This window comes from Nicotiana tabacum, chromosome 12, assembly GCF_000715075.1.
Source record: "Nicotiana tabacum cultivar K326 chromosome 12, ASM71507v2, whole genome shotgun sequence".
Taxonomy (NCBI): Eukaryota; Viridiplantae; Streptophyta; class Magnoliopsida; order Solanales; family Solanaceae; genus Nicotiana; species Nicotiana tabacum.
This window is the reverse complement of record NC_134091.1, coordinates 54,957,928-54,985,732: the sequence shown is the minus strand read 5'-3', so window position 1 is coordinate 54,985,732 and position 27,805 is coordinate 54,957,928. Positions and strand designations below refer to the sequence as shown.

Here is a 27,805-nt window from a genome sequence, read left to right as displayed (position 1 = left end):
AACAAAATGTTGTTCGTCTATATACCCTTTAAAAGTAAATTTTATACTAGAAAAAAGAGTTATTTAATTATCTTTCTAACATTTATGACTTTGCTGTCAACTAAAACTTTCCTTATTATAGTTTTACTTATTTGAATTACTACATAGAAAGTCCTGATATTTAGGACATCAAAATCAATTAAATTTTATCATATAAAAATCAAACAATTTATTCATAATATTATTTTAATTATTGTAGACATCGAAATTTTAACGGATCAAGCCCATACGAGAAATACGCTGCTCCAACCTTCGAATCACTGAGATAACCAGGAGAGAAGAATCAATATAGAATTGTACTCACGAATACTTATCAATAAAATATCTTCCTTTTCATATTTTTATTGCAATTTATTTTTCGTACTAAAATCATTTATTGCAAACAAATTGGCACGCCCAGTGGGAGCAGTCCTGCTCTTCATCTCTTCTTCCTATAAATTGAAAACTACAAACTTCAAAATTATCTGTTGCGATGGTAAGGTACTTTAGGTCTCGTCTTCAAGTTTCAGCAAGCCTACACCCCTATAAAACTTGAAGTATGAGACATTTGTAGACATCAAAATTTTAATGGATCAAATCCATACGAAAGTTGGGTTAAATCCTAAATTCAAGAAACTATAATACGGCTCTTGAAACCATAGGAGTCCATTAGGGTTCCTTGGAGGCTACTCTACCCGAAACCCTAATTCACATCTTTAAAAGGGGTCACATGTTCCCTTTGAAGGGATCTAAAAAAAAATAGAGATCATCTTGAATATCTCATAGACTCACGAGATACTCACAAAGAGATCAAGTTATGGTCGGATAATTCTTGATAATCAAATACTTCAAGAAGATCTACAACATACTTTCATGGATATCAGATACATCCAAGTAAGTGCGTATCATTATACATTCGAGAAACACGCTGCTCCAGACCTCGAATCACGAAGATAACAAGGAGAGAAGAATCAAGGGATACATAAAATTGTACTCACGAATATTTAACAATAGAATCTTTTTTTTTTCGTATTTTTATTGCGGTTTATTTTCGTTACTAAGAAAATTTTTGCAAACAATTGTATGTTGACATACGAACTAGGAATTTGCATATACGAAATTGACAAAGCAATTTTAAAGTTCCATTAAACCTACACTTTTCTAGCAAGTTAGATATATAAACTATTATATATGCATCAATTTTGTTATGTCATTAAAAGTACAGTCCATGTTTTGACTATTTTAAAAAAATTATTTACTCAATAAGATGAGAATACAGACAAAATGCATATTCTAAGATTTAGTATCTTAAAATGCATCTACCTTTAATATAAGGGATTATTTAGTACAATGGTTGGATATCCCATAGAATGGAATATCCCATGGAATTAGTTATTCCACATTTTATATGAGATAACTAATCTCATCATTTTAATATAAAATATAAACTCGACAAACAATATACCAAACTAAATATAGAATAATCTCAAAATTTATTCCGGAGATATTATCATTATGTCACGTACCAAATGACCCTGAAAAAAAAAAATTATCATAATCAAAAGTCAAACACCTCTTTGAGTAAGTTGTGGTTCCATATAATAATAATAATAATAAAAAAACTAAAAATAAGAAGGAGAAGACCAAAGAAATTTTGGGCAAAGAGAAAAGGCGACAAATAAAATATCTAAAACACCCATTTATTGACGTGTCAACCAATTACTCTTCTGTTTAACGCAGAATATAGAAACTTCAGCCCACCAACTTACAGATATTTTAGTTGCCTTTTTCAATTTGTGTGTCAAAATATAGTTTTGTAGCCTAACAAGTAGCCAAAGTATAATTTCTATTTTGTCTAGCCAAACTAGAGCACAATTATTAGTGCATGGAGTACAACAAAATTTAATGCGTACAACAAATTTAATGCGTAGTCTGCTATGTCAGGAACGAAATTTCTCTAGCAGTATCACCACTTAACATGCATTTGATAACATAGTAACTTCGATCTTAACAAAAGAAGAAAGTTTAAAAGGTTCAAATTTTATTTGGAAAAACTTATGTGTACTAATTATGTAATAAATTTTAAATTTTTAATAGATATACACAAATTTAAGAATGCAGAAATACAAATTTTTTTCTTGAAAACAATAGAACCGCAACTGAATTTATTCAATTATTTGCATAATTTTTCTTAACTATGAGAATTATATAAAAAAAAAAAACCAAATGATTCTTTTGATCTCCATACTTCTTGTTATATAGAGTAATCTATAGCCTGTTTGGCTAAGCTGGAAAATTCATTTTATTTTGAGAAGTGTTTTTAAAAAAAAATATACTTTTGGAGAGAAACAGTTTATGTTTGGCTAATCACTCTGAAAAGCACTTTTGGGCAATAATTTGTGTTTGACCAATCTTTTCAAAAAGTGCTTTTAAGTATCAAATCACGAATAAGGACATAAATAGATTTACTTAATAGTTAATATTATAAGTAAATAAATAATCTCAAAAATTTGTTATTATATGTAATAATTAAATTTTTTTATTTTATTTAAGTAAAATATGAAAATAAAATAAAAAGTACTTTAATTCTGCTTTTGGGAAAAAAATATTTTTTTCTGCCTTAAGTTAAAAAATAAGTGCTTTTTGGATTAAAAAAAAAGTACTTTTGGCCTTAAGTAGTTAGAGATGTGTAAAATGTGCCTAAGCTGTTAGAGCAACATCAAATAGTCATAAGAATTATAAATTAAAATAAAACAAACATAAGATTAATTATTATTAACAGATAATAACATTTACTAATTGATAAAACTGATATGATACATTAATTTTATTTTGCAAATTCACAATATTTTATTATTATTCTCATAATAGGATTTTGGTCCGGTCGGAGGACCTCTTTCTCCCTTTCCATACCATAAAAACCGTTTGCGGACACCGCTAAGCGATTCCTTTTACTTTCTCTCTCTACACGAACCAACCCAGGAAAAACAAAAAATAGTTGGATATTAAATTCTCTAAATTACCTTGAAATTGTTATTTCATACCATTTTCAACCTCTTTCTCTATTGGTTTTTTCCCCTCCGGGTTAGTCGCCTTTGTCATCTTTTCCCTACATGATCTCTGGCTTTAAGTTGGACTTTCTTAAAAATTTTATTGTGTGAATGGTGCGTGCTATTTTTGTACTTGTTATGTATCGGCATTGGCGTTGCAGCTTTGGAATTAGGGTTTTGATGGGTTGGGTAATGTTAGCTGCTCAGGTTTTCATTTTTTGTGCAAAAGGGACGAATTTTATGTCTCTCTGCATTCACACACACGCACGAAATATAGAGCTGAATGTAGTTAGAGATAATCTTTTCTTTATTAGGTTCGCATTTTGTCTATATCTTATGCAATTTAAATTGGCTATTTGGTGTTTTTCTTTTTTGTTTTTATCCTAATTTTCTCTGGTTATGTACTGTTGAATTGGTTAAGCTTCTTTAAGTATGTAGATGCAGCTGACATATAAGTTGTGTTTCCTTTTTTGGTTTACCTTTTTTTTTTTTACTAAGGTTGAATATAATGGCTTGTAGAAAGAGGGATTTGTGCTCTTTTAGTTAGTTTGTTAGTAAAGAAGATTATTTTTTGGGTTGTGCACTGTTGAATTGCTAAATTTTCTGTAAGTGTGTTTAGGCAATGGTTTAGAAGTGGGTTGAAAGAGCTGCTTTGTCTTGTTTTATCTTAATTAGAGAAGAGAATTTTGGATTATGCTTTTTTGAATTGCGTAACGTGTAGATTGGTAATTTGAGTATTCATCTCTATGCGGTTTACTATCCTTGATCGGGTGGGCGATAGTGCCTTTTTGCGTGTCTGGTTTCTGAAAAACTTGTTGATGCCTATTTTGATTTCTTAACTGCTATTTGCACTCACAGATTACTGCAGTGAATTTTTGTGTGTGGGTATAAGGACAAATGATTGTTGAGATCTCTACTTTCTCTGAGTGTTGCTAGGTAAAACTGTTGATATGCTCGCGCAGTCATCAAAGTTCACCTGTCATGTATCCCAATTGCACCACTAACTCATCTTTCTCTTTGCAATCACCTGATCCCTGTAGGATCAAAGATGATGATGTTTCTCAGAGAATGGTTGCATGTGATATTTCAGGAACTGATGTCGCCACTGCTACTTTTGGCTCAATCAGCATAGCCGAGGTGTCTTTACAAAAGAAGAATTATCAAAGTAAAAAAGACTATAAAAGTTGTTGATACTTTAGAAAGTAAATATCCAACAGCAAGTGTATCTCCTGTCGGAGGAGGAGTGGATGCTAAGCTAAGTTGAGCCAGAATCAGGCTACAATACCAACAAGAAGTGGCAGGAGAAGAATAGTTAAGAAAGCATTTCCAGATTTCAATTTCTTGCAAATTACAAGAAAATTAAGCTATTGCAGTAAGCACACCCGTTCATCAATTTGGGGTTTGCTGGGAAATATGGTGCAAGCTGTTGAACACAACAGCGCACTCGAGATAGCTCAAAGTGAGCACATAAAATCAAAAACAACAAAGAATGGTCAGGAAAATGAGAGGCAGGGTAAGAATCACACTGGTCAAAACTCGCGGAAATCAAAGGGAAAGATCTCCATTCCTACAGGCCCAATCACCTTGAAAGTTAAATTTGGTTCACGTTGCCTGATGGATGTTGTTCCTCTTATTGATGATCACACTGGCAAACAGTGCACTATGGGAAAAGAGTTCAAAGAATTGCCAAATGTTGCCAGGAATTTTGATGATCAGCTGAAGGGAGAGTTGCCCAGTCTGCAGTTCCGCAGGTGCAATGGGAATTTGGATAATGCGTATGTTTCTGTATCAGACATATGCCAATCTGGAAAGAAGATCAGTCAAAATTCAGTGGACAAACTCTTGGACTTTCACAATGACTCATTTTCTGAGGAGGGGACATCAATTGATAACAGATGCTCAGATGCTGGAACTTCACCTGACTCAGAAGTTATCAACCTGGTTCCGGATACTCAATTAAATGAGAGAGGCCGAGAAGAGTTGAATGATTTAATTATGCCTAAGCCATCTGTCGCTCCTGGTGATGTTCTGAGTTTGCGTGTGTATGGCAGGAGCAAGAAAGGAAGGAAAATAGATAGTCTCCCAAAGTTAGCCAGTTCTGGTGTGAAAGATCTGCTTAGTCCAGATAGTATAAGCAGTTCTCAAATATTTGGGCAACTCATCCAAGGAGAAAAAGTACAAGGGGGATCTTGTTGTTCTGATACTTCTGCTCTGACACCAGGGCGGATTGGCTCAGGCAACATATCGAGCACTGAGATTGTTTCAGGAGAACTGTTACCTTGTTCAGGAGTGTCAGACATAAGTATCTCCTGTGCTACTTCAAAGTCTGAAAGTGGCATAGAGGGTAATATTTGCTCTAGCCTTGGTACTGAGTCACCAGAGACTGAGTTGTTGTCTGAGAAAAAAGTATCCTCTCATGATGGACAAAATGTTCCCAAAGGTGAAAGATCAGATGTATCTGGCAAAGTCAGGTCACAAGTCCCGAACCCTAAGTCATCCAAAAGTAGAGGAAGTTCTTCTAAAAAGAAGGGAAACAAAGAAAAACAAGATAATAAGCTTGAAGTGAAACATGAGAGTGACCATGTCACGAGTTTATGTGAGATGAAACACCACCAAGAAACAGGTATGGTTAAGATAGTGGAAATATGATTTTAATTTTATGAGTTCAATATCGTTGGGCTGATCTTCATGCAAAAGTAGTATTAAATGACCATATTAAATTAATGTCTTAGAAAACGAAGCACCATACGGGTTTGGAGAAGTTGGATCGAGATATAAAACCTTAAATGGAGGCATTTCAGACTTGGACATTACACGGGGTGTGGTCAGTCAGCCTTGTTTACAACCAAGAAATGCCTGGGTGCAGTGTGATGATTGCCTGAAGTGGAGGCGTATAGCTTCCGAACTTGCTGATCAAATTGATGAAACAAACTGCAAATGGTATGTGGTTGCTCGTCCTCCTCGTTATGAATGTGCTGATATTTCGCTTTTCCTATTAGTTTTCTGCTATGCCTCTTTGAAGTTTGCTGCTGTAAGAAGACTTTTTTCCCGTTACTTTGAGAACTAACTAAGCAATTTTTTATTGGTAAATTGCACTAGCTCACACTTGCATCCCTGAATATGGTGTTGCTTGGGTTAGAAAGCTAATAAAACATGATCCTTGACCCTTCTGTTATCGAGAATGAAAAGAAGAAGATGAGAAAGTGATTTTATAAGTTTTTCCCTTCTTGGAATCCATAATTTAATCATCAGCTTCTGTTTATCATGACCAGCATGCAGACCTTTGATGCTTATTGCTATGGGTGATTCTATATTGAATTATTGAGTGAAATTTAATTACATGCTTCCTTTCCTACCCGATCCAATTGGAAATAAGCCCCTTTTCTGTAGGTATTTGTGTCTAATCACTGATTTATTTAGGTAAACTTTGCAAAAAAAGAGTCACATAATGACTTGGGGATCCTAAGTTAGATCCCAGCGTCAAAAGTTGGTTTGAGCCCATTTCCTCTAGCCTTAGTTGGCAGGATTACCTTGGAACTTGTGCCTTGGCTGGAATGCTGATTGGTTAAGGTGCATGTAAGCTAGCCGGACACCATTAATGTGAAAAAAAGCAAAAAAGAAGGAGAAGAATAAGAAGGGGTTGCATTCATTTACCAACTTTATTTACTACCTTATCATAAAAATCATCTACCAACTTTATTGACAAACATACTACTCCCTTTGTCTCAATTTATGAGGCATTCTTTCCTTTTATTCTGTCCCAAAACAATGTCATACTTCCTTATTTAAAAACAATTTTAACTTTAAACTTCCCATTTTACCCTTAATGAAATAATTTATAGCCGCACAAATGTCTATGACTTGATGCAGACCACAAGTTTCAAAAGTTTATCTTTCTTAAACTTTGTGCTCAGTCAAACACGCCACATAAATTGGGGCAGAGGGAGTAATACTTTTCTTTCAAGATTTTAAGCTACTACGTGATATAGTATTATCATATTATAGCAGAAAAATTATATATTGTTTTTGTGTATAGATCGTCTCGTGCAAACTGAAGTTCACCCATTAAAAGAATACATACTAGATAGCTATCAGGTCTACAATTGTGGTTTTATGGAATATAATGGTCTTCTACGACTAATCTGTTCTTACTGCAAGTTTCTTATAGTATTTGAATGTTGAAATATTTGAGGTTTGCTAATGGATCTGCAAACTATTGTGGTTGTGCAAATGTGATGTTTGTTTTTTCCCAAGAGTTTGTTGCTTATATGTATCCCCTGTAACATTAAAGGACTTGTAAGGATAACTTGGATAGAGACTTTGCTGATTGCTCGATTGCACAAGAAAAATCAAATTCAGAAATTAATGCTGAGCTGGAAATATCGGATGCCTCTGGTGAGGAAGATGCCCTCAGTAGACACTTGAATTCAAATCAATCAGGACAGAAGAAGGCACTTGGTATTTAATGATTGTAGTATTGCAATGGCGCTGGTGTTGACTATGAGTAAATTTTCATTGAAGACATTTGTGCTAATTTTCTTATCTTCCTTGCATGTCTGCGTTGCAGTTGCCCATCAATCATCTTGGACTCTGATCAGGAGAAACTTATTCTTGCATCGTAGCCGCAAAAGTCAAACTATTGATGAGGTGAATGGTTGATCCACTCTGCATTATTACCTCATACACTCTGGGCCTGCATCTTGAATAAAAAATAACAGGAAAATAAAGGCCCATGTTGCAGTGGTTTTGGAGCAGACTAGTCTCTAAATATAAAAATTCATCAGGAAAGAGTAAATGTAAAGCTGGCTTTACCCTAACACGCACCAAATAATTAACCTACCACTTTTTCTCTTAAAAACTAAAGTTATTTTCAGCAGAGTTGCTTCACTCTTAGTAGAGTTGCTTCATTGTCACTGTTGTTGTCCATTTCACAAATTTAAAACATTTCCCTCTTCTCCAGGCGTGGCAAGATGATTAGATGTTGAAATAAGAATAATAATTCGGGGAGTCATGTTTTTGAAAACATATAGTTATGTGTATTAGGAAGGGGAGCCTTGGCGTAACTGGTAAAGTTTTTGCCATGTGACCAGGAGGTCATAGGTTCAAGCCGTGGAAACAGCCTCTTGCAGAAATGCAGGATAAGGCTGCGTATAATAGACTCTTGTGGTCCGGCCCTTCCCCTTATTGTTAACTTGCTTGATTTATAACTTTCTGCTTGCTTTGGAATTCTCCGGCCTTTGGAGTTGGTTATTCCTTGAGATTAGCTGTTGAATGTTGCTTCCTACATTACATAACTCTTATCAATCTTCTCCTTTAGCATTGTCGAAGTCTTTTTGAAAAATATTTGGTCAAATGTAACTCTAAACTACCAAAATCATTTTGTCTCTTATATGCTCCTTTTCGCATTCTCTGTCTGTCTTTCCTTGATGTTGTCTTAGCTTTAAGCATACTTTTGGCTTGAAAAGCTGTTTTAGGTACTTAATTTGAAAGAATATTGTTTGTGCCTACTCTATGGTTCCCTAAAATAATGACCTGGTTAGTGGGGTGCCACAATGTTTACGAAATCTTTAAAGCCGACAAAATTTAACCCTGGATGTAGACATTACTTGTATGAACTAGTTCACTTTAAGAATATTGCATGTTGACAAGGGGGCTGGTGCTTCTGGGTGTCCCTTCAATGATGTCATCAAAAGGCAGTCTTCGATATTATCAGTATCCTTAAGTTGAATGCTAAAATGCATTAAAAATAATAGAGCAGTAATTTACTTCTAAACGAAAGCAACTTCGATTCACACTCAGGATGTAAGAGTTATATAGTAGGTGCCCAAAAGAAAAGGACCGCAATCCCCGAGTTAATTTCTCCTTAGCAACACTCTTTTCTGGGTTGAGCTTTCCAACAAAAAGGTGTTTTGTACTCTTTCAGTATTAATTGTGGTTTCTTTGCATTTTCAAACTTATTATCTAGTATGAGGGAAGCAGGACTTCTGAGCATTGTGTTAGCAAGTTCGAGTTTGTAAAGATAGAAATTTTAAGGGTTTGTAAAGATTCCTTAGTGATTTCTGCAGCACCAAATCATTTGTTTATACTATTGCAGCTGAAAAATAAGAATTTTTAGTTGTCAATACAGAGGCGAAATCCTTGACTGACATTTTATAGGCCTTTCGTGACCATTTTTAATCTGAATCAAAAGTATATGATGCACGACATTGTCATAGTTTGTCCTGCTCCTGAGGTAACATATTTGTACATGTCATAAGGAATCTTTAGCTTCTAACATCCTTACCTATCTGTATTTCTTTGCATAATGGCAAATTTATGAATATGTTCGGAGTTGCTTCCTTCTCTATCTTCTATATCTTCCCCTGTTATCCTTTTCTGTTAGATCATGGTCTGCCATTGCAACCCTCCTTCACATGGCCGAATGGGCTGCGGAGATGGATGCCTGAATCGGATGCTCAACGTTGAGTGTGTTCGAGGGTCTTGTCCATGTGGAGAGCGCTGTTCGAATCAGCAGGTTCTTAAACTTGCATGGCATTCAAGTTTACTGTATATTGCTTATATTATGCAGGTTGTGTAACCTCCATTTATGTCTGCTTACAGTTCCAGAAGCGTAAGTATGCTAAATTGAAGTGCTTCAAATGTGGAAAGAAGGGTTATGGCCTGCAGCTGCTTGAGGATGTCTCCGAAGGGCAGTTTCTTATAGAATATGTTGGGGAGGTGAGTCTGCGATTCACAATATTTGACCATCTGTGCGAGGTAAAGATGGAAAAGGAGATATAAGACATTTGTTTTTCCCACACTAGTCTTAACGAGGTTATCCTATAATCACTTCTTTTATCTCTATAATATTGTCCTTAAGTCTTGGTTTTGCAATGGTTCTCTTCCTGCCATGTTTTATTATCCTACAATATAATTGTTTTGTCACTCTCTCTAACCTTTTCGCCTGTTCAGTTAGTCTCTTCTAGATACACGATATTATCTCTTCCTCTTTAGAGTATCTACTAACGTTCACTTTCCTGTGAACGAGCATATATATTCCAACTACTATCTGAGTTCCAACTCTGTCGGACTAGCTTCTTTACCCTCTTACCCTCATCCGTCCATGATGCGGAAGCCTTTTATGTCTTATAGCAATTTGCAAATCCGAGTGTCAATGTGGTCGGATTGACTTCTCACTCTCACTGTCTCCGTGATCGTGATGTGGATCAACTCATACTCCCGCACACCCAGATGTTGTAATGGAACCCTATGCCCATTTTGCAGCACACCATGGTATTGCTGTAGTGTGCACTCCTAGGACAGGGCATCCTGACACATTCATTATTATGGCATTCCTCATAACTTACCTTTTTTTAAGTTGGCACCAACCGCACCTTTATATGGTGTGGCCTCTTGGTGCTAGAGATGCAAAGCTAATAGGTTGTGAATTTCACATAGCAGAATTTATTCGTAATATAGTATTAAAAAGTAGGATTGGAAGAGGATACCAACCTGTTGGCTACCATCCATCTATGTTTTGGCAGGATAGCAATTTGATAATTCTTTTGACTTCTATATGTTGCCTGTTCATCTGTTTGTGTGAGGTAGCGCAGTTTCCCATTGCATATTTTATATATAACAGGTGTAATTATAACTTTTCTAGGTCCTGGATCTGCATGCGCACGAGGCAAGACAAAAGGAGTATGCCCTGAAGGGTCATAAGCATTTTTACTTTATGACACTTAATGGCAGTGAGGTATTACTGTTTGCCTTGGTTCTTTTTTTTTTTTTTTGTGTTTGGGGGGGGGGGAGGGGGGGGGAGATGGGAATTTTGGCTAGTCTTAATTGGGTACATATCCTGTTATCCAGTCGTCTATACTTTGTGACATTCTCTGTATGTACTAACTTAATCTTGCTATCACTTTCCAGTGACTAGTGTAGATTTGTGAAGACTGATAATTGTGGCATTATAATTGTTCAATTTTCTCTCACCTAAATCACCTTATTGTGTAATGTTCTTTTCACGCCTCATATTTCAGGTTATAGATGCGTGTGCTAAAGGGAATTTGGGTCGTTTCATTAACCATAGCTGTGACACTTTGTCCAAAATTTTGCTTTCATGTTCTATTCAGTTTTCGTAAAGTACGGCAATCTCTTCTAAAAAGGTTTTGTACGAAAACCAGGAATTCCTTTCCCTCTATTGGCCCTTCTGCTGCCTCATTTTGTGTATAGTTGCCTTGATTGGACATGTATTGTTTATATAGGAGATTAATATTAACCCTCAGGGTTAGCCTGGTAGCAATTGACTTGAGCCTTGGGGTTTGCTCCCTTTCAAGGTCTCAAGTTCGAAACCCACTGGGTGCAAACAATTTCTGAGGGCCATCGGACTGGGTAAAACCTGAATTAACCGTGGTGCACTTGCGGTAAACTCCTTGCCGAGGGCCTGTGCACCCCTGGGATTAGTCGGGGCTCAAAGAGACTCGGACACCCGGTGCAAATCAAAAAAAAATAAATATAGGAGATTAATATTGTTTGTAAAGCTGAATGGTGCTTTTCTTTTATTTTTCATTGGGAAAAAAGTGCTGCAATATGCAAAAAAGGAAAAAGAGTTTTGTGCTAATGCATTTGGATTACATGATTTCAACTATGTCTATCTCGTGACATGTGCACTTTCAAGGCACATATTTTTACTTATATGAGATGCATTTTAGAATGAAATCGTCATTTATATGGTAGCAAATGTTCCCATGTATCATTTGGTTTGATTCAGTTCTAAATTACACCACCTGTAGAGTTCTTTGTCATTGGGGATGCAATTCTCTTTGACTTCTTCTGTGGGTAATGCAATATTTGGCATTTTGCCCCAAGTTATTATAGTCACGAGCCAGACCTTTTCTAGTACCTGTTGCTGCTGAATTATATCCTCATTGTGGAATCATCCTTTGCTACTTACTGTCAGAGACCTGTAATGCCACTTTCTTATAGCTTTAGTGAAACATTGTACAGATGCTAACCTGTCTTGCTTTGGATTGAGCCTGTGGTTGTGGATTTCTGTGGTTGTCACTTTAAGATCTGTATTATTAATTTTAACCATTCATTATATATTTTTCAAGCTTCCAGTGATGTACGGAAACCTAGTGTTCTTTTTCCTTTAGAACTATGTTTAATAGGTTAAACATGTGGGTGTATTCTTATAGTGTATCACCAGAGGATACAACCACCTCTATGCAAGTCACAAGCTCAAATAGTGAAATACAGAAAAATATGCAGAGAACTGTAAAAAATACCTTGAATGTTCTTTCAGAATTGTGCTAGTCCTGATAGGAATTCTGCTTCTCCATGAAGCGAGCAGAATGCGGAAGAAGTCAAACATCACGTAGGATTTAATTATAATAAGAGCAAAAATTTACTTGCCATGAAATGCCTCCATCTTCTTCCCATCGGATGTACCAAAATAGTCTTCCTGTAACATCATATCGCCACACTATATGCGGGTCCTAAGAGAAAATTGGATATTTTTCACCTGTGAAAAATTATCCATCCTCTTTTCTTTATTTTGTCTTGTATGTTCTGCTTATTACAGTGTGACACCAAAACCATCATCATGCACTTCTATAGTTCTACTTTAATGCTCGAGCAAATTAGCAACGTGATACTATTTTTTTCTAAAATATTCTGAAGTTTGCAGAGTTATTCATTGAAAGTAAAATTCTAGAGAAGTTTAAGTGCAGAACTGACAGGTTTAAATACCAAAAAATTGGATATAATATTACCATATATTTACTCTGATAAGGTACTATTCTAGTATCTGATGTACCTCTAATGAATTATGCTTCTAAATCAGTGCAGCTTAATTGATATTAATCATCATGATCTAATTCAGGAGTATTGCTTTGTTTACTCAGTCTACACATAAGTATAGTAGGCCACTTCTTATTGGCTATGGAATGGCTAATTATTGAAGCTAGGACTGTCATTGGCTGCTTACTGTAAAACAACGATAGGAATAGAGCTTTCTTATTAACATTTTCTATCTATTAGACTTGTATTGCAAAATACTAAGATTATTATTTTACCTTGTTGGTTGGTCTCTCAACTATCCGTGATTGACTACAGCCAATTTTGTGTTTGCAATTTCATCCTATATTCTATCACTGGTGATAAGTAGATAAGTGCATCTAAAGAGTGCACCTTAATGTGAATTAGATCTTTCGCTAATTGCATGAAGATCAGTCCAGTCCCGTCCCCCTCCACCCTCCACCCTCCCCCTGCTCTTAATGTCTTCAGCAGAAATGCTTGATATGTTTTTAAAGCTTGTTCTCTGTACACATTAACATAGATTGAGTACTGTTGTGACTCAACTTTCTTTCGTTGCTGAGACAGTGGATGGTCAATGGAGAGGTTTGCATTGGACTCTTTGCTCTAAGGGATATCAAGAAGGTAAAGTGTCTCGTTCTGATTGTGATTTTGCTGCAAATGTTTTACAATTTACAGGATGGTTGTTGCTTTTTCCTAGTTAGTGAAGTAGAAAAATGGATTCTTCTCATGTCTTACTGGACATTCCAGTTATATGTAAGGGCAACGAATACATAAGGAGTAGTTCTGAGATCTTTAACACCTAAGCTGGGGAATTTGCATTATGGTCCCCGTGGTAGTTATTGGCGTGTTGTTACAATCACCATAACATTCCATTATCACATTTAGCAAGTGCTTTGGAGATTGTTTATATACTTCTTATTTTAGTAGGTTGTCAGTGAATACATGCATACTGCTTGCAGAGAGAAGTTACTCTTCCAAAAAAGTACAATCAGCCAAAAAAGACATTGTTATGAATTAAGATTTGCCACTTAAAGGGCAATTCATGGTAGAATTGTTGGTAGAATCTGGGTCTAATTTTAGATGGGTCATTTAGTTGTTCTGGCCTTTGGGCCTTGATTATAGAGATGTGTTTGGGTTGCATTCCCTATTACTTTGTTCTTGTAAAAAAGGAATTTCATGTGGAAATATGTTGAGATTATGTTCACAGATAATGAGTTTCAAACTTCTGAAAACATTACTTATCTGCACGTGGACTCGATCCCTATTGCAGATTTGAACAGGGGATTGTGAAAACTCTATGTAGGCACTCTTGAAGAGGTGTATTAACTATTCTTAGTTGTGCTAAATGCATGGTTTTCGAGAGTTAGCACTCACTTCTAAGCTGCAGATTAACTGTTAAAGCTTTTTAACCCAAGACTTGCCCTTCAGTTATGTTGCACTATTTATAGGATTTATATATTCCTATGAAATGAGTTCAAGTCTGTGTAGGTGCAATGAAGAGAGTCTTTTAACTATTGCCTGTTGCTAGGTAAGTACTTGTTGGTGTTTCGAAGTTCACTAAAAATGCTTTAATTTTCTATCCTAACTGTAGCAAGTGGCATCCATGTGTCAAAGAAACTGTAGCAAGTGGCATCTACGTATCAAAGAAACTGTAGCAAGTGGCATCTACTTATAAGTTTTGCTGTAGCAAAAGTGGCATATGAGCAAGCAATGTTCATTTGAACCCGGATCTTAGCACAATGAGAATAGTGATGCTTGAGCTTTCCTTACATAATCTAGTTAAGTTAATTTTACAGATAATTTCCCAGAAGAAAATTGTAGTCTAGGTCTAATTTGTTGAATTTGTTTCTTCAAGCTACTTAATGGATGAACAGAAAGTTAAGTGCTTTCATTGGACACCGATAATTTTGTGATAGGTCATCTGCCTGTGATGATTTTAATAGTACTCCAGTTTTCACTTGTTATCAAGGAAAAGGTCTTATTTTTTCTCCTTCTGGAAAAAATAAATAACAATGTAGTTTTAGTAGTACACTTGTATTAGCTGCTGAATTCTTGAAGGAAGTTTAAGTAGTTTTGACTCGGAAATATAGTTTAGGTTTTTTCCTTTTCTTCTCCCCTACTCCCTCTATGGAAAAGGATTTACATTATATATACACGTTTCACTTTGTTTTTTTAGATGGGCGTTTCGCTTTGTTTTATCATCTAATTTTTTAACCAACATCGTTGAAGTGCAGCAAATTAAGTGCTTGGATATGGGCTATCACCTGCTACCCTTAAGTTTGTTAAATGCAATAAACCAAATGAAACCTCTTGGCCTCTTTCTACTGTTGGAATGTTTTCCATCTTTCTATTCTGCTCTCTTTTTTCTTTTTCGCCTTTTCCTTAGCAGAAGCCTGTTTCTTTCTCTGCTTTTCATGTTTCTGGTGAGAGGCGGGTGGGAGTGATGGGAAGAAGTAAATAGGCATGCTTATCCAACTGGTTCCTGGAATCTATTTGCTTCACAAGTTGCTAGCTGTTTCCTGACTAGGCATTTTGATTGTGTCACCTGTATGGATCACATCTTGAGTTGTCAAAAATTAGCAATCTATATAAATGTTTTTTAATTTGTTTCTGTTATGTTCCCAACTAATACGTGCTTTGGTTTGCTTATTCAGGGGGAGGAGGTTACATTTGACTACAATTATGTGCGTGTTTTCGGGGCTGCAGCGAAAAAATGTGTCTGTGGCTCGCCTCACTGTCGGGGCTATATAGGCGGCGACCTACTGAATGCAGAAGTGATAGTGCAGGATGATTCAGATGATGACTATCCTGAACCCGTTGTTTTCTGCGAGGATGGTGACATGGGTGATGAACTAAACAACATTATATCTGCAAGAAGTTCATTTAATGTCGCAGAAATTAGAACTAAAGAAACACCTAAAAACAAATATAAACTGGATGAACCTGTTACTGGAAACCTGGAGAATTCCACCCAAACACACACAGGGGATATAATGGAACATGAAAATACCAAAATGGCTAACTCTGCTGCTGTTTTTAGCTTTAAAATCAATGAGGAAATCAACAAGTTCCATAATGAATCCCCTTCATCATCTCTGAAGAAGCTGGAATCATCTGAGGCAATAGAGGGGCTAGAAATCTTGTTGCATTCTTCTGTACGACCTGCAGGAAATTCCTTGCCTTCGGAAGATATGATCATTGAAACTATATCTGAAGTAAAAAAAGAGTGCTTAGATGCTGAAAAAGTTTCTTCTACACTGGACATGGCATTTCCATCACCAAATGCAATGCTTAGCAAGTCTTTGAGGAAGAAATCAGGCAATGGAGGAGCCAGTAATGAATCGTCAAAATCTTCTCGTCGATCTTCTTCAGTTAAAAAGGGAAAATCTAAGAATAGTGCTGTGAATTTAACATCACTATCTGATATGGACAACAAATTGCAAATTCCACAACCTAAATTCAGGAAACCACCTTATGATTCCTTAAATGCTCGTGCTGAAGCAGGTATATCATTTTTATCAAGATTGTGGTATCTGTAGATTTGGAAGTATCATTGAATAAACACTTGCATCTGAATTTGCAGTCGAAGAGAAACTTAATGAGTTGCTGGATCATGATGGCGGAATAAGCAAACGCAGGGTAAGTAGTTCCAAGCTACAGGATGTACTCTATATTGCCCGCTTTTCTTCTTCTCAGTGATCGGAAGTAATGGCTGCTTTGTTTATTCGCCAGGTTCTGTTTCTAGTGCTTAGGTCATAGATTTTGGAAAAAAACTAATCATTTTGGAAGTCTTTTGTTTCCTTCTGGAGTGCACATTTTCCCAGCTTTCTGTCCATCCTTCCACTGCACTTTGGTGTGGCCTCTTTGTTGTGTATTAATGAAAAACCATAGACTAAACTGTGAAAGGAGGCCTGGAGGGTGCTCATAGAAGGGGGTGAAAGTAGGCTTATGATTTGGCACCTTTTTTTTTTGTTTTTGCTAATGATGATTTGGCACTTGAGATAGGTTTAGTAACGTGTCCATATGCTATGGTTAATGTACGCGATTAATGATAGGTCACTCTACATTCGAATATGTCCTTTAAACTTTAACTTTTTTTTCCCAACCAGGATGCATCTAGGTGCTACTTGAAGCTCCTCCTTTTAACTGCTGCTTCAGGAGATAGCTGCAATGGTGAAGCTATTCAGAGGTAATAAATGGATATCCTATTGGAAACTCTTTCAGGTGCTAGAAGTTGCATGTTTAGTGGTGATACCTTTTGTTCATTAATCTATTTCTCTTCCTCCACACCTTTTGTTCATTAATCTATTTCTCTTCCTCCTCCTTTAATATATCTTTTTGTGCAGTAACCGGGATCTCTCTATGATCCTTGATGCGCTTTTGAAGACCAAGTCGCGCACTGTTTTGGTGGATATTATTAATAAGAATGGTAGTGATGTGGTGCATGCATGCTTCAATTCCCCCCCCCCCCCCCCCACACACACACACACACACAAAACCCCCGCAACCCCCAAAATAGATTACTGATTGTTTCTTTGCTTGTTAGGTTTGCAGATGTTACACAACATAATGAAACGATACCGGAGGGAATTCAATAAGATCCCAATTCTCAGAAAGTTGCTTAAGGTAACTTCTTTAGAATTCTGCAGTCCTAGTAATTAAACTTACTGAATTGACGAACATGCTGTTTTAGCAGTACCAAATTTTGAGAGGCTGTGGAGAAAACTTTTTAACTGTTAGTTAATCTTGATGGAATTGGTGTGAGCAAAAGTTTAAGTCTCTTGAAAATGTATTCATTCACCATGCAGCCTCTTTAGATGTCAGTCTTATGTGCATATAAGTTCATATATGATGAAGCATCGAAGAGCCACCATAACAATTTAGGATATGCAATTGAGCACTGTATCTGTAGCTTCATTAGGTCACATTCTTCCAAAAGGGGAGGACAGAATTGTTTCTAGCATTTTATTTGGACTAAATTACTTCTGCTCAGAGTGTTCTTTGTAGAAATACTCAGTAGACTCGATGTGGCTTGAAGATGTATTCATTCACCATGCAGCCTCTTTGGATGTCAGTCTTATGTGCATATAAGTTCATATATGATGAAGCATTGAATAGCCAGCATAACAATTGAGGATATGTAATTGAGCATTGTACCCGTAGCTTCATTAGATCACATTCTTCCAGAAGGGGAGGACAGAATTGATTCTAGCATTTTTTATGGACGTGTCTGGTAAGATTTATCAAGCTTTTTTGCTACATAATATGTCAACTGTTGTCCTTTTGACAGGTTTTAGAGTATCTGGCTGTGAGAGAGATTCTTTCGCATGAGCACATTAACGGAGGTCCCTCTAGACCCGGAGTAGAGAGGTCGGTATATACTGTTGGATTTCACTTACATGGACCTTTTCACCTTTTGTCTTGATCTTTTGATTGGATGTTTTGCTTGTAGACTGTTGCTTTTTCAACTTACTCTATATTTATTACTGCATTGTTGGGGATTAAAGTAACTCCAGTTTAAACCTTACATGAATAACAGGATGAACAAAAAGCACAAAAATTTAACTAGACACTGCATAAATTGATCTCTTATATAGTTTTAAAAAATGGAAAGAGCTAAAAGCAGGATGACTACAGAACTCACTAGATCGGAGATTCTAAATATTCAAGGAGTTACCACTTGGATTGTTTATTAATTTTAAATTGGAGATGAACTGCTAAAATTGCATGTCTCACCCTTTGCTATATTATGCTCCTATTTGCAATAAACCTTAAGATGTCCATTCCCCCTCACCTGATTTCCCCATAAAATTGGAAAAGAAAAGAAAAAACAAAGTAGTGTTTCATAGTTGCAGCGTTGTTAAAAGCCATTGCATGATGAACCCTTGCAGTGCGAGGGCTTATCACTTCATAGGTGAAGCCATGTGCTTCAACGAAGTGCGATTCAAACAATGACGTGCAAAGTGATCCAAAAATAATTGCTACTTGAATCTCAACATTGAGCAATTGTAATAACATTGGCATTATTATATGTTGGAGTTTGGATGCCGAAATGGTTATTTCAGTTATAGTTTGATTTTTATATTGCTAAATTTAGATGTTTAATATTTTTAAATGCTCCGTGAGTTGTGCACTTCACTTCTAGCTTTTCGCTTCAAGTCCCATGAACCTTGTCGCCTTTCTGCATTGTTCGCTTTTAAAAACACTGTAATAGTTGACTTAAGTATTTAATCTGAAGATACTCACCAACCCCCAAGGAATAAAAATAGCAATTTTCGAGTTAAACATGTAGATAAATGATTTTGTATCTGGACTGCTTATATTGGTCACGTCTCATGGAAACAACTCGTTCTTCCTCTGAATGAATTCGTATTTATATCTACTTTATTTTTTTTGTTAATTTTGTCCGGTGAAACGAGAGGAAAGTAGTGGGAAGACTTGTTGAATAGGTAATTGGTGTCATAGGCTATGTATAATAATGTAAACAATTATTCTCCGACAGCTTTTGCCCAAAAAAATCTCCTACCGTACATAAAGTTATAGAATTACCTATGTGGATATTCTACCAAATATTTTCTGCTCACGATCGATAAATCTAGATATGTTGTAAATCTACTGGAATTTTAAAATATAACTCCATTAAACCTCTTGAGTTCCAGCATGCCCCTCAAACTCAAGGTGGTGAAGCATGTGGCACTGATAATTGGAGGATGATGTGGTAGTGGACTAGAGAGTGGCATGGCGGTGTTGGGTGGACATTAATGTCCATTGAACGATAATCTGGCACCGGCTGAAATAATGTGGACTGTGGATTTGACAGGTTAACAGTCTTAGATTGTTATTCTAGACAAGTTAGCTGTGGGCTGGTAACTCAGCTTTTTATAGTGACATGTCACTGGATTGTGACACTGACGTGTTTTTACCAGCAAATTGGAGAATGTTGGTTTGACTGACTGATCAACATGCATACACTACTAACAGGACAGGTCAGCTATCCAGTGCTACTTTGAAAGGTCTGCTAACATGAACTGTGAATCAGTCGCAAAAAAAAAAAAAAAGAATATTGAAAGGTGAATATGCTGAGCTAGATAGGTCTGCTAAATTGAAACGTGAAAAAAAAACGTGAATGTGCTGCATGTGTCTCATGAATAATGACCAGAAGAGGATTAAGGCCTCATTTGTTTTTTTTAAGATTAAGACGTCTGAATCTGAATACACGTCTGAATACCAAAATGTGTATTAAGATAAAGATATCTGAATCTGAATACATGTCTGAATGTCAAGATGTGTATTAAGATCTGAATACTAAATGATTAAGACTGTTTGATTTTTAAGATCTGAATGTATAAAATTTACGTTTATTTGAAAATTAATAAACATAAAATTCAAATAAAATACTAATTAATCTAATATTACATCACTAAAATATATAGCATTTTAAAATATGATAGTTGCTGGTGGTGATGACTAACGGTAGTGCTTGTGAATGCCGACTAAAAGCGGTGGTTGGTGGTAGTTTAGGGTAGAAGCTAGTGGTGATTGGTAGCGGTAGCTATTATGATTGAGGATGGTGGTGGTGGTAGTGATATTTAATAATGGCGGGTGGTGGTGGTGTTAGTTGTGATTGAGGAAGATGGTGGTGAGTGGTGGTAGTTTATAATGATGAGCAGTGCCAACTTTGGTTGTTGATGGTGATGGGATGGTTAGTTGTGGTAGTTGAGGTAGATGAGTGTTGGTTGTCGTTAATGATGGTGGTGGGAGTGGTGGGGATGATGGGTGGTGGTAGTCGACAATGGTGGCGGCTATGATTGAGGATGATGGTGGTGGTGGGTGACATAGTGGTAGTTGATAATGGTAGGCGGCGACGGCAGTTAATAATGAATATGGATGATAGCATCTTAATGAAATTAAGTCTTTGTTATAGATCTTAATGATACAGACCTATTCAGACCCATTAAGTGGTTGTGAAGTTAAAAAACAAACACACTTAACGATTAAGTTCTGAATAATTAAGATTCACACTTTGAAAACAAACGCACTTAATGTCTAAGATATGAATGATTAAGATTCAGACCTCCATTAAGTGCAAACAAATGAGGCCTAAGTCTCGAAGCTCTTATACCATGTGAGACAAGAGAAAAGAAGGGAAAAACTCTTTGCTGAGTTGCTTGTTTGGCAATTAACAGGACTCCCTATATAGTCATACATACGTACAATAAATTACATGATTTTCTCAAGTTACAAATAAAGTAATCTCCTATGTTAAGTACAAAATATTCTAGAGTACCTACAGAATCTGGTATTAGTATTCTTGGTGGTATATTGCAATAGTATCTTCAGCTATAGTTTCAATGAAGTATAACTTATTATCTCTTGACGTACAATAGTGCTTTGACCTTGGATAACATATTATGAATCTTCTTAATTCAAGTCATTCATGCAATGCATTTTTCAGAGTCGCAGAGCATAAAATCTCTTCAAATGCTGACTGCTAAGATAATATTGCTTCTTTCTTCTAGGACACTTCTTATTGTTAACCTCCTTTTGCATTTGATGTATATTCTATTCCATTTTTGTGCATATTTTATGAAGTGAAAACTTGAGATTTTGAAATTGACGTTTTTGTTACTCTTGCAGCTTTAGGGACTCAATTTTGCGATTGACAGATCACACAGACAAACAGGTAATCTATTCTTGCCTTACGCACCGTATCATTTCATCAAGTGGTTAAATGGTAATATCAATTATTCTAACAAAATATATTCAGTTTATTGACTCTTTTGTATTGCGCTCCCCCCCTTATTTTTCTTGCTTTAACGTGTGAGTTGAAATGCTTCCCATTTTGTGCTCGCGTGATGATTGGAGAGACCTATGGATGTATGATGTATGTGAAGAAAAAGGACCGAGTTCTTCTTGCCTAATTAACATTATAATCTATACAAAAGTTAATATCGAAATGAGGTGAATATAATAATAACCAAGGGTGTGGTCTAGTGGTCAATGAAGTGGGTTAAGAACCATGAGGTCTGAGGTTCAAATCCCAGCGGAGGCAAAAAACACTAGGCGATTTTTCTCATCTATCCAAGCCTAGTTGGACAAAATTTTCCTGTAAATTTACTGGTGGGAGGTAGCAGGTAAGCTGTGGAATTAGTTGAGGTGCGCGCAAGCTAGCCCGGACACCATGCTTATCCCAAAAAAAAAGGTGAATACAAAGGGGAGGGCACACATGACCAATGTCACCACTTCTTATCCGTCTGAGAAAATCTTTAGAAACTGTAGACCAACACCTAGACAGTACCCCGTATGACAAGCAGCTCTACTAATGTGACATTCAGGGGGAAGCATGCATAAGCCTATATTCTTTGTTCATCACCTTGTTTCAAGGGAGGTGACAGATATGAGATGCCTTACACCCTAAACAAGATTGTACCCATATTGTGTGTTGAGCTTGCTTTGTTTTTAAGTTGTCACAAATAACTGAGGCTACCGATGACCTATTCTCTAGTACAGGTTATGATTGAAAATATCTTGTTTATGTTAAAAAAAAAGTGCATTTGGTGATGAGTAATTTGTTTACTGAAGAAAGTGTGATAATACTTCGCAAGTACTTAAATGAGAATTAGGGGGAGGGGAAGAGGCAACTCTGGCTTTTCCAGATTGAGCATTCTCCCAGAGCTGCCCCAAAAATTTATGGAGTGGTTGACAGAGAAAGAGAACTAGTTTTTAGAGAAAAGGATAGCCCCGGATCTTTCATGTCAATATTGATGAACAATATTTCCACTGATGATCTTAGTTAGAGAAAAATTTCGTTATTAGAACTTGATTAAGGAGATCAAGCTAACTTGGAATGGAGTCTTGGCTTTTCCAAAAATAGAAGGAAATTTCTAGAAAACGTGGAGACTATTTGCTTTCTTGTTGAGCTCCTTGCTTTAGATTGGGCTACAGGGTCTTATTGGCTCTTCTCTGGCAGGCTAGATCTATATTTTTATGTGAAGCGCGCTAGGTACTCCTATAGAGATTACATGCATATAACAATTGATTCTACTTTTTCCTTGGATCTTCCGTTGTTCTGCTAGTCTGATTACTACCATGAAAATGATTTTTCACGGGCTTGCAATGTTTCTGTTTTTTCTTTTTGTTTTATTTTTTGGGGGCTAATTCTAGTCTTTGAATCATCGGTAGCCTGAGATGGTGGTCTTGGTTTCATGTATATCACCATTGTGCCATAATGTTTTTGACAATAGTCTAATTGATTTACTGTGTTTACGGTGTCTCAGGTTCATCAAATTGCAAGGAACTTCAGAGATAGGTGGATACCTAGACCTCCCAGAAAAAGTAGCTGCATTGACAGAGATGACAGCCAGATTGAGCATCTTTCTTCACGGTACAATAGGTGTACACCATTACAAGACCATTGTGGTGATTGGAGTATGGAACCTTCAGAAACAGAAGAATGTACCTGCCATATAATGGTAGAATCTACTACAGCAGGTGCTGGTATCCTTGATGGCTCATCTACGTCATCTGTTGTTGGGGCACCCAATGGGGCAAGGAAACGTAAGCGTAAGAGTCGATGGGATCAGGAGGCAGAATCAAGTTTAGATCAAAGAACTGAAACCAACATGGCTGATGATCGAACACAGGACATAAATGATGTCCCCCCTGGATTTTCAGTCCCCATAAAGGCTTCTAGAGTCTCATGTGGTGCTTCCTCAGGTGCAGCTTGTAGTCTACAAGAACATAGTTGCAAGAAGCATCCACATCCAATGGTCACAGGGTATTTGCAGCAGAGGTTTATTTCACGATTGCCAGTCTCTTATGGAATTCCATTTTCCAAAGTGCAGCAGTTTGGGTCATTTCAAAAAGAAAGACGTGATGTTTGGGATGTTGCCCCAGGAGTACCTTTCCATCCTTTTCCTCCTTTGCCTACTTATCCCCGTGATAGAAGAGATTCCATGTCTTCTGCTGCTAGTGCTGGAATTTTTAGCGAGCCACCTCAAAATGCTGGACAAGATCGCCATTCTTGTTCTCCGGGCCACTCTGCTCATAATCCTCCATGCCTATCCGGGTCAAACCTCTCGCAAGACGTTGCAAATACCCAATTTGGTTTTGAACGAACTGGGGGATATCATAATTTGGGAAGGAAATATTTTCGACAGCAAAAGTGTATTAACTCAAAAAGGCCTCCCTGGGGAAGAAGTGGCTGGGGGTGCACAGGAAACAACTTAAAAGATAGTATGTGCAGTGTAGGTGTAGCAAGCAAAGAGAATGAATCTAGGAGTTCCCATAACCCTAAAATGGAGAATTTGGGGCATACTTCTCAACAGAATAATTCACAACAGACATAGCTTTAACTTCCATAGGCAAAAGACCTCAGGAGCCTCCAAGTTTTTCTCCAGTGCTCCTTTGTACTTGTATTCTTTGCCACCAACAGAATTGTAAAGCACTTATTCACTTTTATTTGTTAAGGTTAAGGATAAAAAGATACTCTGAACGACGATGTGCTGCATTGGCAATATCATTATTCATGCCTTACAGAGGTACCCTTCCTAATTCTTTTTATTATTACTTGATGGGAAGTACTGTCAGAGAAAATTGATTTATTTATGTTGCTACATTGTAATTGTTGCTGTAGTTTTGTGGGATGCCCAACTGGCTTATGGTATTGTGGAAATATATGTTGTTTACACTGAAAACTGATCCTGCTACAGGCATTTTAGTAGTATAATCTCAGTTGCAGTGCTTTCCTTTTCTTCTTTTATTCGAGAACTCATTCTAATGCTACAAATGTGGGTTACACTAGTAGAAGGGGGAAAGATCTCCTTTTAGATTGTTCCTTCAACCTGTACTTGCAGCGGGGCTAACTTGATTAGATATTGTTCTTTCATGCATCCTTGAAAAAGAGCACCAGGTAGATAAAACCTTCGATGAAGTGCACTAGTCAGCATATCAAGATGTTTCTATATTGCTATAACTTGATACGACCAGAATATTTTAGTCATTCTTGACGATGTTCGAAGAAGTCAGACTGTCTACATGTTATAGCAAAGAAGAATATTATAATCTCAACAATGAGCAGACTTTTCATATCTATTAACAATTGCAAAGAACTTTCTTTTCTCCGCTACAACAAAGTGCAAATGGAAACAACGCAAAATATTAGATCATCTTAACAATTATTGCCGTTACACTACCCCCTCCCAACCCAAAAAAAAGAAAAAAAAAAGAGACAGTAAACTGACAACAAGAAAAGAGTTTAGCTGCACTATTCAAGTAATTTTCCCCTGTGACCTGCATATTGAGCTCTCAATATTTTCGCAGCATGCTTCTGATACGGATGAAACACCATGTTTTCAGCAATGTTTTCCGTCTTTTCCATCCATCAAAGTACCTGCCAATCACCTTCTTATAACTAGGTCTCTGCTTAACCAACATCCAGTAATCTGCTGTGTTTGGACGACTGTTTATGTACTCGTCTTCCAAGTTCAAGAGTTGTAATCTAGCCAGAACAGGAATGAGCACTACATCAGCTAGACTGAACTCTTCCCCGGCTAGATATGATGTTTCACCAAGTTTAACTTCTACCTCATCCAGAAGCCTTACTAGATGATTCTCACATCGTCTCAAAACGTCAGCATTCTTCAACTTGTCGTCGGTATCATATGCATCTCTTAACTTACAGTGGTAGGCACTTGCTAAGTCAGGAGATTCAGCCATTCGGGCAATTATTACACGTCTCAAGAATTTCGAAACATATAACCGATACTTGTCAGGGACATGGAAAAGGGTAAAGTACATTGAGTCCCATTCTTGTATTTTATGCATCCATTCAACAACTTCTCTGCTGCTGAGGTTTAGATTGTTTCCACCAGAAGACACTTTTTCTGCAATTCTTTCGATATACCTGTGCATGATGAAACAGTTTAATACTAAATATGATTAATGATAATAGGAAGCAACTGCACAAGTCCTTCTTAACTGTTGATGCTTACTGAATAATCTCAACTGTATCATATATGATGTGAGAACCATTCTGAAAGACAGGAATTTTTGCACTTGGATTCATACTGAAGAAAAATGTATCCATGTTCTTGCCCGTTAAAGGGTTCACATGATGCGACGTGTAATCAATGCCTTTCTCCTCCAAAGTAAGTCTCACCTTCTGACTGTCCAAGGACAAAGGATGATGATATAGCTGCATGTTACACCTGCACCTCATTACCATCTCTTAAACAACTTCTAAATGTCTTAACAACCTTTCTCTAAAACTGAAACACAACGAAAATAATCTCCTAGGCAGATGCAACCACATAGATAACATAGTCTCAGATCATATCCTACCAATACGCTTACTTGTTTATTTCATCTGATGACTAATGACAACCCATTCTGCAATTAAATCACAGCAATATAGGATCACTTATGCAATTGTCTAAACTTCACAAGTTATTTCACATCCTCAATCTATACTTTCTAATTTCTATCTATAAGCAAAACTGATGCCACAAAGATGGATACACACACTAAGCTATTATAATTAAAAATCACTATTTCATTTTTTTTTAAATTTCTAGTACATAGGGAAAGAGGAAGGGAAGGGGGAAAGGGGCAGTGAGAATGAACCCACAACTATTGTGTAAAAAAGTTCAAATCAGTATCACTAAACTGTAAGCTTGAACAAAAATCAGAATTCAATTATCAGAACCCATAATTTCCAGAAACTAATAGAGCAATCCAGAAAACCCAGGAATCACAACATAAACCAATAAATTAGTAAACTTGGCCAATTGAATCACCATAAAAAGAAGAACTTTTAAAGGATTAAACTTAAAAGAAGCAAAAAGAAACAGAAACAGGACATACCAAAGAAACCTTATGGAATCAGTAGAGAATTCAAGACACAAACTTTGATTTTAGAGAATTGGGGTCACAAAGAAAAAGAGGACAAACTCTATGACGAAAGCTTAAAGGGGTTTATGCCTTTCTGTGGAGAGAGTGTGTGTGGAAAAAGGTTCTGTGAAAGAATTTGACAACTAAGAAAAGCAGTTTTTCGAGTTGCTTTTTTCAATTGGATTTTATGGAAATTGCAAAGGGACTGTTATTTAATTAATTTTTTCAAGCATGGTTTTATAAATTTCAGTGAAAAAGGTGTGAAAAGAAAAGAGAGTACTATCAAAAGTTATGATGAAATAACAAATATTCATTTTTTATTAAATATTTTGGGTTCTAGCTTTAAATATGCAATCCTTTACCCAAAATAAAAAATTTTCTACTCGAATTAGTTGAGCCCCAAAATGAATATAGCACCCAAAATAAAAAAAAAAAGAAGAGAGTAGAATATACCGTCAATAATGTAGTCAATTTCAAGTCTTGTGCCAACCTCCGCCGCCCACTGCCACTTTTTAATTATTTGTATTTGTATAAATATATTTGTTATATAAAAATAGAGACTTGCTTTATCCGTCAGCCACGCAGAATGGGGTGTGATATGTGAGGAAACAACTACTTGTCGGATTTGGCAAATTTTTCCTTGACAGGTTTTGAACAAACTTAACCCAAAGCGTTCACATGTGAATCAGATCTACGTAAGTATAACTATTTCTATAGAGTCAAACAAGAAGATTTGTCAAATTTTATACACAAAGTTTTCGAATAACTTGTCTTGTCCGAAGGAGCAAAGAAGATTTTAATATTGAAAATTCACTGCCTTGGGCCTATGACTTCATTTTCGTGAGATTTTGATGAGGTTAGTGGTCATATCTGTTTGTGTAACTTTTAATGACAATTGCTTTACTACTTACTAGTAGTTAAAAATTTAGAGTAAATTTCACTTGACCTTTAATAATTAGGAAATAATACCCCTTCGCAGCTCTGTCTTTTGAATGGATTTACAACCGCTTGAACAATATTTTTCGATAAGGTGCTTATATTTGCTAAAC

The 27,805-nt window shown here is 36.4% G+C and overlaps 2 protein-coding genes across 6 annotated transcripts; one reads left to right on the top strand and one right to left on the bottom strand.

Annotated features, from left to right (window-relative positions):
* The first annotated feature begins 2,909 nt into the window (after positions 1-2,909).
* On the top strand, positions 2,910-24,439 carry LOC107760035 (histone-lysine N-methyltransferase ASHH2-like). 2 transcript variants are annotated; one of them, XM_075226509.1, is made up of 19 exons: positions 2,920-3,102; positions 3,927-4,004; positions 4,109-5,691; positions 5,801-6,008; positions 7,360-7,526; positions 7,636-7,715; positions 9,451-9,582; positions 9,669-9,785; positions 10,711-10,803; positions 11,087-11,148; positions 13,427-13,487; positions 15,521-16,370; positions 16,450-16,505; positions 16,976-17,055; positions 17,213-17,295; positions 17,413-17,492; positions 18,157-18,236; positions 21,504-21,549; positions 23,144-24,439. In XM_075226509.1, the coding sequence occupies exons 3-19, from the start codon at positions 4,482-4,484 to the stop codon at positions 24,212-24,214; spliced, it is 4,476 nt and encodes a 1,491-aa protein (XP_075082610.1). In that variant the 5' UTR covers positions 2,920-3,102; positions 3,927-4,004; positions 4,109-4,481; the 3' UTR covers positions 24,215-24,439. The 2 variants fall into 2 exon arrangements, with proteins under 2 accessions (XP_075082611.1, XP_075082610.1); XM_075226510.1 differs by lacking the exon at positions 3,927-4,004 and having other exon boundaries at positions 2,910-3,102; positions 4,159-5,691.
* A 487-nt stretch (positions 24,440-24,926) lies between these two features.
* On the bottom strand, positions 24,927-26,961 carry LOC107827816 (glutathione S-transferase TCHQD). Of its 4 annotated transcripts, none has more exons than XM_016655017.2 (3): positions 26,730-26,961; positions 25,859-26,255; positions 24,927-25,770 (listed from the first exon to the last, which is right to left on the bottom strand). In XM_016655017.2, the coding sequence occupies exons 2-3, from the start codon at positions 26,089-26,091 to the stop codon at positions 25,173-25,175; spliced, it is 831 nt and encodes a 276-aa protein (XP_016510503.1). In that variant the 5' UTR covers positions 26,092-26,255; positions 26,730-26,961; the 3' UTR covers positions 24,927-25,172. The 4 variants fall into 4 exon arrangements, with proteins under 4 accessions (XP_016510503.1, XP_016510504.1, XP_016510505.1 ...); XM_016655018.2 differs by having other exon boundaries at positions 25,859-26,074; positions 26,730-26,960; XM_016655019.2 differs by having other exon boundaries at positions 25,859-26,061; positions 26,730-26,958.
* Between the last annotated feature and the right edge of the window lie 844 nt (positions 26,962-27,805).